We start from the raw sequence: 16,326 nt of genomic DNA, 5'->3' as shown, positions 1-16,326 counted from the left end.
TTTTTCCATTCAAAAGAGTTAATTCACTTTTTATTAAAATACTGAATAGGATAAAATAAATGCACAATATTTACATTTTGAAACTTCAGATTCCAATTTATTTACCCAAAATGAATGATTTCTGTAGTTACAGATGATTATATCGCTAGATATTCTTCGAGTTTGTCCATTACTGCATTTATGCGGTCAGCTGGAATTAGCATAACTGTGCGAAGAGGTTTCATAGGAATGTCACCAAAAGACCAGCGTCCAGTCAGACAGCTATCGCTCTCCTCTGCCACAGAGTAGCTGAATTTCATAATAGCTTGCTAGAACAAAGGCAGATAATTGAGAACTGGAAAATCATACTAAAAAATTTAACAAAATAAATTGATGTGCTGCTTCAGCTTTAAAAAAATCCCTAATCTGCATTGTTTGATTTTTTTTTTCTAATATGCAGATATCATTAAAACACAATACCCAGCCATGCAATACAAGCATTTTGGTGATAAACAGCATCAACATATAACTTCATTCACTTTCTTGCCAAGATAAGCTTATAGCATAATTGGTTTAACCTACCAAATACAAAGACTTTTTTGAAGGGGAAGGGAAACTCACCTCATAAAAGAACTCCTCTTCTGCATTTGCAAACATTAATTCTTCTTTCTGCTTGCCCTTTTGCTGTGGCTTGTTTTTCTTTCCCACTTCCACACAGGTCTTGCTGATCATAAGGTAATAATGACTCTTGCCACAAGGTTTATTGGTTCTCTGGGCATCAATCAATTCAGCCCTAAACACATTCAAAATGGTACGGGAATCAATCAAAAATAACAATACTAGGAAAAATTTGATGAGATAGGTACACTGCATACAAATGGGATGGCAAACGAAAGTGCAATTATTTTAACAAAGCATTACAAGTGCATTAATGTGCTACCGTGCAAATAAAGTAAGTCATTCTAGTAATTGTACATATCCTTCAAATTCACAATATTTCCTCACCACCAGCCTGAATCCACTAGACAGCAGTGTCATTAGCTAGTAAGTTGTTGGGCTAGTGAGGAGGGGATGAGAGAGAAAGAAATATTTTTTACACATGCAGGTTTGCACCAGTCGATTGGATCACGCTTTATTCCATTGCTTTGTTTTGAATTTCTGAGCTCAAGGCAACGACACTTGGTGCTGCAAAATGGAAGAAACACTTCCATTTTGTGTAACAGTGCCAGCATTGACAGCACATTGTTAGGTGAAGCATAAATAGTGTGACAATTTCTTAACTTCAACCTCAAAACAACATCCCTCTACTCCAGCAGTATTGGATTTTTTAAAATTTTCCTTGCACAACCATACAAAAAAGGACAGGTAAAGGCAAGCTGGTCCATTAAATCTGTCCCATACTGTCATTGTACAACATCAGCACCATCCTCTACATCCCCTCCCCACCTAAGCAATCTTCTGGGAGAGGGAAAAAAACTCTGAAAGGTGAATAAACAAGCTCTAAGAGACCACAATGACTGGGAGACACATTCCCCAAAATCTACCTAACCTTTCATACGCAGTTCTCAGAATGTGGGCTACGCAGGCAAATCCAGTCACTGCATATCTCCAGCTGCCTGAAGAAGGTGGTTTGCAGGAAATTAATTTACCATTTTATGGCCTGTTCTACCTGCACTCCCACTTTAAAAGATCTACATATTTACACCCATAGATCCCTCTGCTCCTACATTCTATTAAGAATCTAACCATTTAGGGTATAGTTCCTTGCACAGTTCTTGTTCCCAAAATGTACACATTACATTTGTCTATCAAACTGCATCTGCCACTTATCTGTCCACTCCACCACACTATATCTTCCTGTAATCTCTTGCATTCTGTTTCACAATTTGCCATGCCCTCTAATTTGTTATCAGAGATTTGCTCTGACCTATTGGTTATGGAACCACTTATCTGCTTTTGGTGTTTAAGATGTAAGTAGCCCAGGATTGTAGGTTTCCTTCATTATATGGTACGTCTGATCTTGCTCTTAGCATGCCTTTTTACACTCCCCATTGAACCAGGGTTTATTTAGCAGCTTGGTAGTGAAGGAATGTGCCAAGCCATGAGGTCACAAACTGGCAGAATGCAATTCTGCTGCTGGCAGCGACCCACAGCGTCTTATGGATGCCCAATTTTGAGCTGCCAGATCATACTTTTCAGCCATCCCATAATAGTATGTCAAACTGTGTTGTAATTTGGGAAATTTCCAGCTGCGAGCTCGTACCAGGAAAACTGAGTTGGACTGCAAGTGACCGGGCACAATTATCCCATTTTTGTGACATTTACTGTACCTTAGCTTCAAAGCGCAGGGAAAATGGGAGTAACCGAATTAAAAATGTACCAACACACACTTAAAAATACTTATACAACTCCTTAAGTTTAAAATTACAAAAATAAAATCTTATCTCTATTTATCGCAAATGTCAACAATAGACTTAGGCTGCCCAACAAACATGCCTTTTACTTCTCTTATCTGCTTACACGTTCCTATGGAATATGCACATTATTAACTAACAAGTACAATTATCGCAGTCTACTTTTCTGACAGTCTACTCCAAACATGAATCAATACTTTGTTTCTATTAATGAGGGACTCATCTCATTTAATAGGAACTTTTAACCAGTTCCACTGTGCTAATTTATGTCACTAGATTAGAAACATAACAGTTTCCCCCCCTTGGATTGTTCACAAACAGGCCTTTTATTATAACATAATAGCTCAGTATGGGGTCCTTACTGGAGCTGTTTGTGCAAGGGCAGAGAGATCTGAGGTGGCACATTAATGAAGCGCTCACTGATGAGAAAGCTCACTGGCTTGCTGTTGTCATTTAGTATTTTGTCCAGCTGCTCAGCTGCACTCTGGTGATGGGTATCGCACTGGCTCAGAACCAATTCTTTAATCTGTTCAACAGACTCCGTTCCCTAGAGATTATAGAAAGACATCAGTCAGCCATACTCTGATTTATACTGTTCCTGTATATTAAAAAAAATCCACAAACTATAAAATGTGTACTGAAATGGTGCACAATTGTCAAACAAACTTGCAGACAAATCAATCATTCATGTTACTGAAACGGTTACAAGAGCTAAACAGACGTTACTCAATATGCAGTGGCTTCAAAAGTTTATTAAATTAAAAATCTGTTTTGTAGCTGTTACAAGGAAGAAACAGCATGCTTATTTTGAAAGCTATTATGAAAATAAACTGTATTAAAGAGCCATTTATATTATTTGTTTCTACTTTCTATTCATTTAAATTTACACTTTCATGACACAGAGCATAGAGAAAATCTTTCCCACTGGAGTGCATTCAGCAGATGTTAATCTACTGATGTTAATGTAACACTGGAGAATGTGCAAATCAAAATTATTCGATTGTGGCTACCATAATTAAGTAAACTTGTTCAATTTGGTCAGATGTGCTTTTAATAATTATAATGTCTCTTTTTAAATGGTTTTATAACTGCTTCTAAAAAAAACTGTGTATGTAACAAACTGTTATTTTCATATATTCTGGTTTCAATTAATTGGACCAATACCTAAAATATATGTCATGCGATACCAATTTTCTTGCATTTTACATTAGAGACCAAAAAAATATGAAAACAGGTTCCTCAAATATTATTTATACTTCCACAGCAGGAAAATTCAAATTATTTCATGAACTTTTAAAGGAAAAATATTGCAACTGTAATTAGGTAATAAAGGTTAACCAGTACAATTGAAGTTTTCATAGTATCTACTTCATCTCTTCACATAGCTTTTTCCAGCCCATCTTTAATTCTCAATCTACTTTCCCTCATTTCCTAGTTTGATAATTCTCCTTTTTAAGACTCACTATCCATTTATTCCTCCACTCAAATCATTTCTCCATGGCAGTGCATTTCTTGAACTCAAGAATCTAGCCAGATTGAGCTTCTACTATGGGTCATTTATGAACCAGTTTGTTTTTGTACCTTGAACGGCACAAAACCACCTCCTCTTGATAAGTTAACAGTGCCTCATCCTACAGATCAAGTTTTTTTGCTTGTATTGTGCAGGATTTATATCCATCATGGCATAGATACAGTACGAAAACCCAAAATATGGAGCAGCTGAATTGCACACGTCAAAAGCAGTTCCGTCATATGTGAGGTATCAAAAGTGCCACGCCAAGAATCAAAATTACTAAGTAGTCATAAAGACATTAAGGATTACAAATATTCCAGACCTATTAAAAAATAGTTGTTACCAAACTGTAAGGTACATTAACAACAGCACAGAGCCGGTACGGACTCGAAGGGCCGAAAGGCCTCCTTCCGTGCTCTAACCTTTCTATGATTCTATAACAGCCAATTTATATTACAGCCCTGCTTTCAGAGGCGGTGTAACTTCTATATTGCAGCACAGGAGGCGACCATTTGGCCCATTGCGTCTGTGCTAGCTTTTCAACTGGAGCTATTGAGTCTATTCCATTTCCCTGATTCTTCTCAGGCAGATTTTTCCCTTTTATAAATCATCCAATTTTGTTTTTAAAGATGTTTAATCACTGTCTTGGTAGTCACTTTTGGAAAAACATTCCATGTTCTAATAGCCTTTTATGTAAAAACATTTCCTCTAACTTCTTCCTTCATTATTCTGGTAATAATCTTGAGTTAATGCCTTCTTATTATCAGTTTGTCAAACAGTGGAAACAATCTTTCACTATTCATCCTCTCCAAACCTTTCAGAATTTTGAAAACCTCTACTGGATTCCACTTCAACTTCTAACAATAACCTTTCATTCCGGATATCATTCCAGTGAATCTTCACTGTACCTTTTCCATAAGCTCTAATATCTTTCGGACAATGGGGTGCCCAGAACTGCACGCAAAACTTCAACTAGGACCCAACTAACGTCTTTTACAAATTCAGCATCACTTCCTTGCTTTCATATTCAATGCCTCTATATACAAAACACAGAATCACATTTTTTTTAATGGCCTGTTCAACCTGCATTCCCACTTCAAAAATCTACATATCTACACCCATAGATCCCTCTGCTCCTCCAATCTATTAAGAATCTAACCATTAAAGTATAATTCCATGCAGTTCTTGTTCCCAAAATATACATGAGTGTGGGAGTTTGTGGAGAGCAACGTGATCCTAGGCAACCACATCTGCAGTAAGTGTCTGCAACTCAAGGAACTTCAGCTCAGAGGTGTTGAGTTGGAGACCAAGGTGCAGACATTGCAATGCATCAGGGAGGGGAGAGTTACCTGGACACTTTGAACCAGGAGGCAGTCACACCCCTTAGGTTAGGTAGTTGTTTACATTTGATTAGTGGTCAGGGATAGAAGGATGTGACTGCGAGTCAGGCAGGTAAGGGGACCCCAGATCCAGTGGTGGACGAGCCTCAGCCTTTGTTCAACAGGTACGAGGTACTTGCTACCTGTGTGGATGAGAACAAAGACTGCAGGGAGGATGGGCAAATTGACCATGGCACCGTGGTACAAGAGGCTATTCAAGTGGTGGGAGTGAAAAGGAATGTAGTAGCGTTAGGAGATAGTACAGTCAGGGGGATAAATACTGTTCTCTGCAGCCGCGACCGGGAGTCCCAAAGACTGTGTTGCCTGTCCGGTGCCAGGGTTAAGGACATCTCCTCGCAACTGGAGAAGAACTTGGAGAAGGAGGGAGAGGATCCAGTTGTCGTGGTCCGTGTAGAAACCAACGACATAGGTAGAACTAGGAATGAGATTCCGCTGAGGGAGTTTAAGGAGCTAGGGTCCAAATTAAAAAGATCCTCAAAGGTAATAATCTCTGGATTACTACCTGAGCCACACGCAAACTGGCATAGGGACAAACAGGTTAGATGGTTAAATGCGTGGTTGAAAGAGTGGTGCGGGTGGAAGGGATTTCAACTCATGGGGCACTGGCACCAGTGCTAGGTAAAGAGGGAGCTGTTCCTTTGGGACCGGAGTCACTTAAGCAGGGCTGGGACCAGTGTCCTGACGAATCGAATAACTAGGGTGGTAAATAGGGCTTAAAACTTATAACCAGACAATGACCATCTCCAACAAGAGAGTCTAACCACCTCCCCTTGACATTCAACGGCATTACCATCGCCGAATCCCCCACCATCAACATCCTGGGGGGGGTCACCATTGACCAAAAACTTAACTGGACCAGCCACATAAATACTGTGGCTACAAGAGCAGGTCAGAGGCTGGGTATTCTGCGGCGAGTGACTCACCTCCTGACTCCCCAAAGCCTTTCCACCATCTACAAGGCACAAGTCAGGAGTGTGATGGAATGCTCTCCACTTGCCTGGATGAGTGCAGCTCCAACAACACTCAAGAAGCTCCACACCATCCAGGACAAAGCAGCCCGCTTGATTGGAACCCCATCCACCACCCTAAATATTCACTCCCTTCACCACCGGCGCACTGTGGCTGCTGCGTATACCATCCACAGGGTGCACTGCAGCAACTCACCAAGGCTTCTTTGACAGCACCTCCCAAACCTGCGACCTCTACCACCTAGAAGGACAAGGGCAGCAAGCACATGGGGAACAACACCACCTGCATGTTCCCCTTCAAGTCACGCACCATCCCGACTTGGAAATATATCGCCGTTCCTTCATCGTCGCTGGGTCAAAATCCTGGAACTCCCTACCGAACAGCACTGTGGGAGAACCTTCACCACATGGACTGCAACGATTCAAGAAGGCGGCTCACCACCACCTTCTCAAGGGCAATTAGGGATGGGCAATAAATGCTGGCCTAGTCAGCGATGCCCACATCACCTGAACAAATAAAAAAAAATAAGGGGGGTGGGAGTGGGGGAGGGTTCAGGTAAGGGTAAAAATAAGTCTAAAGAGAAAAGTCAAGGCTGTAGTGCAGAGTAGCGATTTGGGTAAAAACAAGTAGTGTGTCAGGAAGGGACAGAGAGTGTAACAAAGATAATAGGGTATTAGTGACTAAGGTCACATCAGGGAAAAAATACTAAGTTAAAATTAATGGCGTTATATCGGAATGCACAAAGCATTCGTGACAAGATAGATGAATTAATGGCACAAATAGAGATAAATGGGATTGAGCCGTGGTTGCAGGGTGACCAAGGTTCAGAACTAAATATGCCATGGTACTTGACTTTTAGAAAAGACAGGCAAAATGGCAAAGGAGGGGGGCTAGCCCTGACAATCAAGGATGAGATAAAGGCAGTAATGAGAAAGGATCTTAGCTCAGAAAATCAGGATGTAGAATCAGTATGGGTGGAGCTAAGAAATAACATGGGGCAGAAAACACCAGTGGGAGTAGTTTATAGGCCTCCTAACAGTAGTTGTAGTGTTGGACAGAGTATAAATCAGGAAATTAGAGGAGCAAGTAACAAGATTAATGCAATAATCGTGGGGGACTTTAATCTTCACATAGACTAGGCAAACCAAATTGGCAAAAGTAATTCAGAGGATGAGTTCATGGAATGCATGCGAGACAGTTTTCTAGAACAATATGTTGAGGGGCCAACTAGGAAACAGGCTATTTTAGATCTAGTATTGTGTAATGAGACAGGGTTAATTAGTAATCTTACAGTTAAGGATCCTCTGGGGCAGAATGATCATAATATGATCGAATTTCATATTGTGTTTGAGAGCAATGTAGTTAAGGCCAAAACTAGGGTCTTAAATTTAAACAAAGGCAATTACATAGGTATGAGGGGTGGGTTGGCTAAGGTAGATTGGGAAATTAGATTAAAAGATATGACAGTAGATAAGCAATGACGAACGTTTAAAGAAATAATTCATAATTCTCAACGGATATACATTCCCTTGAGAAATAAAAACTCCAGAGGAAAAGTAATCCAACCGTGGCTAACTAGAGAAGTTAAGGATAGTATTAGATTAAACGAGGCTTACAACGTTGCCAAAGAGTTGCAAGCCTGAGGATTGGGAGGGTTTTAGAAATCAGCAAAGGATGACCAAGAAATTAATAAAAGGAGGAGAAAACTGAATGAGAGTAAACTAGCAAGAAATATAAAAACAGATTGTAAGAGCTTCTTCTCAATATGTAAAAAGGAAGAGTTTAGTGAAAGTAAATGTGGATCCCTTGGAGGCAGGGACAGGATAAATTATAATGAGGAATAAGGAACTGGCAGAGACAATAAACAAATATTTTGTATCTGTTTTCACAGTAGAAGACATAAAAAAAATACCAGAAATAGTAGAGAACCAAGGGTCTAATGAGAGTGAGGAACTTAAAGTAATTAATATTAGTAAAGAAAGATTACTGAAGAAATTAATGGGACTAAAAGCCGACAAATCCCTTGGACCTGATGGCCTACATCCTAGGGTTTTAAAAGAGAGGTGGCGGCAGAGATAATGGATGCATTGGTTTTGATCTTCCAGAATTCTCTAGATTCTAGAATGGTCTCCGTAGATTGGAAGGTAGCAAATGTAACCCGGCTATTCAAGAAAGGGGGGAAAAAAAGAAAACAGGGAACTTTAGGCCGGTTAGCCTGACATCAGTAAAAGGAAAAATGCTGGAATCTATTATTAATGATGTAGAATCAGGGCACTTAGAAAATCAGAATATTATTAGGCAGACTCAACACGGTTTTGTGAAAGGGAGATTATATTTGACAAATCTATTCGAATTTTTTGAGGGTGTATCTAGCAGGGTAGATAAAGGGAAACCAGTGGATGAAGTAGATTTGGATTTTCAAAAGGCATTCGATAAGGTGCCACACAAGATTAGGGCTCGCTGGATTGCGGGTAATATATATTTTTTTATTCGTTCAATGGACATGGGCGTTGCTGGCAAGGTCAGCATTTATTGCCTATCCCTAATTGCAGAGAAGGTGATGGTGAGCCGCCTTCTTGAACCGCTGCAGTCCGTGTGGTGAAGGTTCTCCCACAGTGCTGTTAGGTAGGGAGTTCCAGGATTTTGACCCAGCGACAATGAAGGAACAGCGATATATTTCCAAGTCGGGATGGTGTGTGACTTGGAAGGGAACGTGCAAGTGGTGTTGTTCCCATGTGCCTGCTGCCCTTGTCCTTCTAGGCGGTAGAGGTCGCGGGTTTGGGAGGTGCTGTCGAAGAAGCCTTGGCGAGTTGCTGCAGTGCATTCTCTAGACGGTACACACTGCAACCAGGGTGCGCCGGTGGTGAAGGGAATGAATGTTTAGGGTGGTGGACGGGGTTCCAATCAAGCGGGCTGCTTTGTCCTGGATGGTGTGGAGCTTCTTGAGTGCTGTTAGAGCTGCAATCATCCAGGCAAGTGGAGAGTATTCTATCACACTCCTGACTTGTGCACTGTAGATGGTGGAAAGGATTTGGGGAGTCAGGAGGTGAGTCACACACCAGCCTCTGCCCTGCTCTTGTAGCCACAGTATTTAAGTGGCTGGTCTAGTTAAGTTTCTGGTCAATGGTGACCCCCAGGATGTTGATGGTGGGGGATTCGGCGATAGTAATGCCGCTGAATGTCAAGGGGAGGTGGTTGGATTCTCACTTGTTGGAGATGGTCATTGCCTGGCACTTGTCTAGCGCAAATATTACTTGCCACTTATCAGCCCAAGCCTGGTTGTTGTCCAGGTCTTGCTGCATGCAAACACGGACTGCTTCATTATCTGAGGGGTTGCGAATGAAACTAAATACTGTGCAATCATCAGCGAACATCCCCATTTCTGACCTTATGATGGAGGGATGAAGCAGCTGAAGGTGGTTGGGCCTAGGACACTGCCCTGAGGAACTCCTGCAGCAATGTCCTGCGGCTGAGATGATTGGCCTCCAATGACCACTACCATCTTCCTTCGTGCTAGGTCTGACTCCAGTCACTGGAGAGTTTTCCCCCCGATTCCTATTGACTTCAATTTTACTCGGGCTCCTTGGTGCCACGCTCGGTCAGATGCTGTCTTGATGTCAAGGGCAGTCACTCTCAACTCACCTCTGGAATTCAGCTCTTCTGTCCATGTTTGGACCAAGGCTGTAATGAGGTCTGGAACCAAGTGGTCCTGGCGGAACCCAAACTGAGCAGGTTATTGGTGAGTAAGTGCCACTTGATAGCACTGTCGACGACACCTTCCATCACCTTGCTGATGATTGACAGTAGACTGATGGGGCGGTAACTGGCCGGATTGGAATGGTCCTGCTTTTTGTGGACAGGACATACCTGGGCAATTTTCCACATTGTTGGGTAGATGCCAGTGTCGTAGCTTACTGGAACAATTTGGCTAGAGGTGCGGCTAGTTCTTGAGCACAAGTCTTCAGCACTACAGCCAGGATGTTGTCGGGGCCCATAGCCTTTGTTGTATCCAGTGCACTCAGCTGTTTCTTGATATCACGTGGAGTGAATCGAATTGGCTGAAGACTGGCTTCTGTGATGATGGGGATATCGGGAGGAGGCCAAGATGGATCATCCACTCGGCACTGCTGAAGATGGATGCAAACGCTTCAGCCTGGTCTTTTGCAATCACGTGCTGAGCTCTGTCATCATTGAGGATGGGGATGTCCACGGAGCCTCCTCCTACCGTTAGTTGTTTAATTGTCCACCACCATTCACGACTGGATGTGGCAAGACTGCAGAGTTTTGATCTGATCTGTTGGTTGTGGAATCGCTTAGCTCTGTCTATAGCATGTTGCTTCCGCTGTTTAGCATGCATGTAGTCCTGTGTTGTAGCTTCACCAGGTTGGCACTTCATTTTTAGGTACGCCTGGTGCTACTCCTGGCTTTCTCTTCTACACTCCTCATTGAACCAGGGTTGATCCCCTGCCTTGTTGGTAATGGTAGAGTGAGGATTATGCCGGGCCATGAGGTTACACAGATTGTGCTGGAATACAATTCTGCTGCTGCTGATGGCCCACCACGCCTCATGGATGCTCAGTTTTGAGCTGCTAGATCTGCTCTGAATCTATCCCATTTAGCACGGTGGTAGTGCCACACACTTTGGATAGTGTGTGGCACTCCCCAAGGACTGTGCGGTGGTCACTCCTACCAATACTGTCATGGACGGATGCATCTGCAACAGGTAAATTGGAGAGGACAAGATCAAGTAGGTTTTTCCCTCGTGTTGGTTCACTCACCACCTGCCGCAGGCCCAGTCTGGCAGCTATGTCATTCAGGACTCAGCCAGCTCGGTCAGTAGCGGTGCTACCGAGCCACTCTTGGTGATGGACATTGAATTCCCCCAAGCAGAGTACATGCTGTGCCCTTGCTATCCTCAATGCTTCCTCCAAATGGTGCTCAACATGGAGGAGGACTGATTCATCAGCTGAGGGAGGGCGGTAGGTGGTAATCAGCAGGAGGTTTCCTTGCCCATGTTTGACCTGATGCCATGATATTTCATGGGATCCGGAGTCAATGTTGAGGACTCCCAGGGCCACTCCCTCCATACAGTATATCACTGTACCGCCACCTCTGGTGTGTCTGTCCTGCCGGTGGAACAGGAAATAGCAGGGATGGTGACGGAAGAGTCCGGGACATTGCTGAAAAGTATGATTCTGTGAGTATGGCTATGTCAGGCTGTTGCTTGACTAGTCTTTGGGACAGCTCTCCCAATTTTGGTACAAGTCCCCAGATGTTAGTGAGGAAGACTTTGCAGGATCGACTAGGCTTGGTTTGCCTTTGTCATGTCCGGTGCCTAGTGGTCCGTCCGGTTTTATTCTTATTGTGACTTTCTGTATTGTACAACTGAGTGGCTTGCTGGGCCATTTCAGAGGGCGATTAAGAATCAACCATTTTGCTGTGGGTCCGGAGTCACACATAGGCCAGGCCGGGTAACAACGGCAGGTTTCCTTCCCTAAAAGGACATTAGTGAACCAGATAGGTTTTTACGACAATCCGGTAGTTTCATGGCCTCCATTACTGATAGTATTTTTTTTTAAATTCCAGGTTTTATTTAATTAATTGAGTTTAAATTCCCCAGCTGCCGTGGCAGGATTTGAACTCATAACTCCAGATTATTAGTCCAGGCCTCTGGATTACTCGTCCAGTAACATAACCACTATGCTATTGTACCCCTCCAACCCCCTTGCAATAAATTAGCCTTTATTGCAAGGGGGTCGGAGTACAAGAGTAAGGAGATCTTGCTGCAATTATATAGGGCTCTGGTGAGACCACATCTGGAGTACTGTGTACAATTTTGGTCTCCTTATCTAAGGAAGGATGTACTTGCCTTAGAGGCGGTGCAACGAAGGTTCACTAGATTGATTCCTGGGATGAGAGGGTTGTCCTATGAGGAGAGATTGTGTAGAATGGGCCTATATTCTCTGGAGTTTAGAAGAATGAGAGGTGATCTCATTGAAACGTATAAATTTCTTAGAGGGCTTGACAGGTTAGGTGCTGAGAGGCTGTTTCCCCTGGCTGGAGAATCTAGAACAAGGGGTCATAGTCTCAAGATAAGGGTTCGGCCATTTAGGACCAAGATGAAGAAAAATTTCTTCACTCAGAGGGTTGTGAATCTTTGGAATTCTCTACCCCAAAGGGCTGTGGTTGCTCTGTCATTAAGTATATTCAAGACTGAGATCGATAGATTTTTGGACACTAAGGGAATCAAGGGATATGGGGATAGGGCAGGAAAGTGGAATTGATGTAGAAGATCAGCCATGATCTTATTGAATGGCGGAGCAGGCTCGAGGGGCCCTATGGCCTACTCCTGTTCCTATTTCTTATGATCTTACTCATCCCATTAGTCCACATTGAACTGCATCTGACACTTATCTGTCCACTCCACCAAACTATATCTTCCTACAATCTCTTACATTCTTCATCACACTTTGCCATGCCACCTAATTGACATCATCAGCAAACTTTGATCTAATTCCCATTGTGCATATGGTTAAATCAGTTATGGAAAAGGAGAACTTGACATTCCAGCACAGATCCCTGGGGCACACTACTACCTACATCCTGTGAATCCAAAAAACACCCAGTTACCCTATTCTTTGATCTCTGTCCCCTAGCCGTTCCATGCAGCTTCATTTCTTTAATACCATGCGCTCTAATTTTTGTAACAAACCTCTCATGTGGAGATGTATATACATACATATTCACACACACATCCATCCATATATTACATTCCCTTTATCTACACACTGCAATTTTCCAAAAAAAGATCAAACATTACCTGCCTTTTACAAATCTATGCTGACTGACCCTGTCTCCAGGGCAAAGCACCAAAGGAATTTTGATCACAGCTATTTGGCACACACCCTTATATTTCATGAACCTCAAAAAGTTGAACTTAGTCATGGTCTACAATATTGCTAAATATTTGGGTCCTTAAGAGGATTTTCAAAGCAATCAAGCAAAACAAGAAAATAACTGGATAACATATAGACTATTAAGCTGTCATTTCACATGCAAATCCAGCATGATGAATAATTCACTCCCAAATGTAATGCAACTTTCTGGTCAACTCAGATAATGTATGGTGTACTTGCCTTTCTTTCAGTCAGATTTAAAACACTGATGAACCCAAAGACATCATCTTCGTCGGCTTCATCACCACTTTCATCCAATATCTCAGCTTGCTTTAAAATATAAAATAATCCAGTTATACCATACAGCGAGACCCATATCCATGCTAAGCCAAACATAAAAAGTTCTACTTCCATTTAATACCAGGAAGTACAATGCATCATGTGACATGATATATATCCAGTTTTCTTTTGAATCTCATCAGCAGTTATCTCCTCTACATCCAGATTTCTTCCAGAAATCATACACACCTAAAACAAGCCCTTTTATTCCAGTAAATATGTACTATAAATATTATAGTGTACTATTTACAGGTTACCAAATGGCACACTACACGACAATAATATCAAGATTGTACAAGACAAGAGCAGTTCTCATTATCCTAATCTCAAGATGCACCTCTAGCTTGCAACACACTCCAGTATCATTCTTACAATAAATACAAGTGTCTGGAAAAATATAAAGATTTTGTTGGCAGAAATAAGGTAGATAATAATAAATACATTCTGATAAAGCACCACACCTGAAACATTAACATATCTTTCTCCTTCAGATCATCAACCTGCTGTGCATCTCCAACATTTTCTGTTTTATTCTTTTGACAACGTGCATGAAAGTGGTACAATTTCAAACTGCCAGAATGCCCTTGTCCTTGTATAATTGACCTGAAGGGGTAATGTAGCAATACCAGGATTTATTTCACTGCACGTTAGAGGAGAATATGCTTTGTACATACAGGTGTCCATGACAATTATACACCTCCTAAACAGCATCTGCTTGCTATGCAGCCTAAACTCTGTTACATTACGGCTTTGAAACAGGACTACAAATAATATAGATCCATTGCTGGTGTTTGAGGAAGTCATCGTAGTGACACTAAACAAATGTCATCTGCTCATAATATAACTGCTCTATCTTTCAACAGGTCTCTTACTTGTATTGATGAAATCATATTAATGGTATGAAACACTGAGGCCACAAGAGAAAATTCTGTAACTAGCAAATTGTACTCCTAGAAAAAAAAATACCAGGGAATGCTCTACTTGTATTGATGCCAATGGATTTTACACAGTGGATGAATAATTGTTTTGCTCAAGGAAAATGTTATTGCTAAATCAGCTGTGGTACATTTTTCACTCAGTGAAATGTTGCTTCTAAGTAAATTATGTATTATGTCAGAAAAATATTTTTAGTTACACAGAGATCCCTAAACGTGAATGTTCTTTGTATTTTTCAAACCAAATTTATGCAAGTACAGAATGCTCTCTCCCCAAAGTGTTTCTCAACAGTAAATGTGCACAGCTCCTTCACTTTGCAGCGTTATTGCTATCATGTAAGTTTATAAAAAAAACTGTAAAACTTAATTTTGATTAGGTTAAATTTATCTGAAAGTCAACTTCAACTCTGTCCGAGTTCATCAACCTATTCCAGCGATGCTGATGAAGATCAAAAACAACAGTAGTGTTTTGTTAAACACAAGCATTATTCTTTCCCTCAGTTCTGATCTGGTACATTGTCATAGAATTTAAGAACTTATTTTGTAACCAGTTACCTTACCCGAATAACACTTCCAACATGATTCTGCTGTATAATGATACCAGCTAGTTCAGCGGTGTTTATACTGGCCTTAAGAAATAACTGCAAATAAAAAGATAATAGAGTGCATCATTACAACTGTGGTAAGTATACATTAACTTAGCCACCCAAAAACTTTCTACTTTATAATATTTTCAGATATTCCAAGTTACCTGTTGTAGCAGTTTCTTGATTCCATTATAATCATTGTCAGATATAGTATGTGCTTCAAAATCTACTTGCACCTCCTGTGGAATAGAAATATTTGTAAATGTGTATTGCTGATGACACCAATCACTGCAAGCCACAGTCATATTCATTGCAATAAATAGTTTATCAGAAAAAGCCATGCAAAGCAAAAATGCTTTGTGCCTTTGTGGGCCACGTATAAAGTTTGAATTAATGTTTCCATTAATATGCATGCATCTCAAACTGCCGATACTAACGGGTGTTTTGATTTAGAATTTATCAAACAATGAGGTCACGGTGCTAAGGACAACCCTTTCCAAATTTCCAGACCCACAAAACCAGTGAATAAGAACTTTAAGCACATATACAAGTTACCTAAGCTTCTTGGGCCAAACTGCCAGGCCTCAAAGGTTGGGAATGAACCCCGGGCCATAGTTTGGACACCCTGATATAATGCCTGGCAGCACACTCATTGTTATAAATAACAAACAATGATGGAGTCTCCAGTTGAATGAGACTCAGTTGTTATGAGTGAGCTGACGGGAAACAGTCAAATCCTGGTCACATTTTTTAATATATTTGTTCATGGGATGTGGGCGTCGCTGGCAACACCAGCATTTATTTACCATCCCTAATTGCCCTTGAGAAGGTGGTGAGCTGCCTTCTTGAACTGCTGCAGTCCGTGTGGTGAAGGTTCTCCCACAGTGCTGTTAGGAAGGGACAATGAAGGAACGGCGATATATTTCCAAGTCAGGATGATGTGTGACTTAGAGGAGAACGTGCAGGTAGTGTTGCTCCCATGTGCCTACTGCCCTTGTCCTTCTAGATGGCAGAGGTCACAGGTTTGGGAGGTGCTGTCGAAGAAGCCTTGGCGAGTTGCTGCAGTGCATCCTGTAAATGGCACACACTGCAGCCACGGTGCGCCGGTGGTGAAGGGAGTGAATGTTTAGGGTGGTGGATGGGGTGCCAATCAAGCGGGCTGCTTTGTCCTGGATGGTGTCGTACTTCTTGAGTGTTGTTGGAGATGCACTCGTAAGTGGAGAGTATTCCATCACACTCCTGACTTGTGCCTTGTAGATGGTGGAAAAGCTTTGGGGAGTCAGGAGGTGAGTCA

General features: G+C 41.7%; 1 protein-coding gene across 2 annotated transcripts in view; it reads right to left on the bottom strand.

Moving 5' to 3' along the window:
- Positions 1-69: 69 nt before the first annotated feature.
- The window catches only part of bccip (BRCA2 and CDKN1A interacting protein), a 17,402-nt gene continuing 1,145 nt past the window's right edge, over positions 70-16,326 (bottom strand). Inside the window, exons 2-8 of one of the 2 annotated variants that reach the window (XM_068002350.1) lie at positions 15,197-15,271; positions 15,006-15,086; positions 13,972-14,113; positions 13,412-13,501; positions 2,756-2,940; positions 601-772; positions 70-308 (exon numbers count right to left, since the gene is read on the bottom strand). In XM_068002350.1, coding sequence (XP_067858451.1) covers positions 138-308; positions 601-772; positions 2,756-2,940; positions 13,412-13,501; positions 13,972-14,113; positions 15,006-15,025 — 780 coding nt within the window. In that variant the 5' untranslated portion in view covers positions 15,026-15,086; positions 15,197-15,271 and the 3' untranslated portion in view covers positions 70-137. The remainder of the gene's footprint in view (positions 309-600; positions 773-2,755; positions 2,941-13,411; positions 13,502-13,971; positions 14,114-15,005; positions 15,087-15,196; positions 15,272-16,326) is intronic. The other variant, XM_068002349.1, reaches the window with a different exon arrangement.

The sequence above is a fragment of the Heptranchias perlo genome, chromosome 21 (genome assembly GCF_035084215.1).
Source record: "Heptranchias perlo isolate sHepPer1 chromosome 21, sHepPer1.hap1, whole genome shotgun sequence".
Lineage (NCBI taxonomy): Eukaryota > Metazoa > Chordata > Chondrichthyes > Hexanchiformes > Hexanchidae > Heptranchias > Heptranchias perlo.
This window is presented reverse-complemented; position numbering and strand designations above follow the sequence as displayed.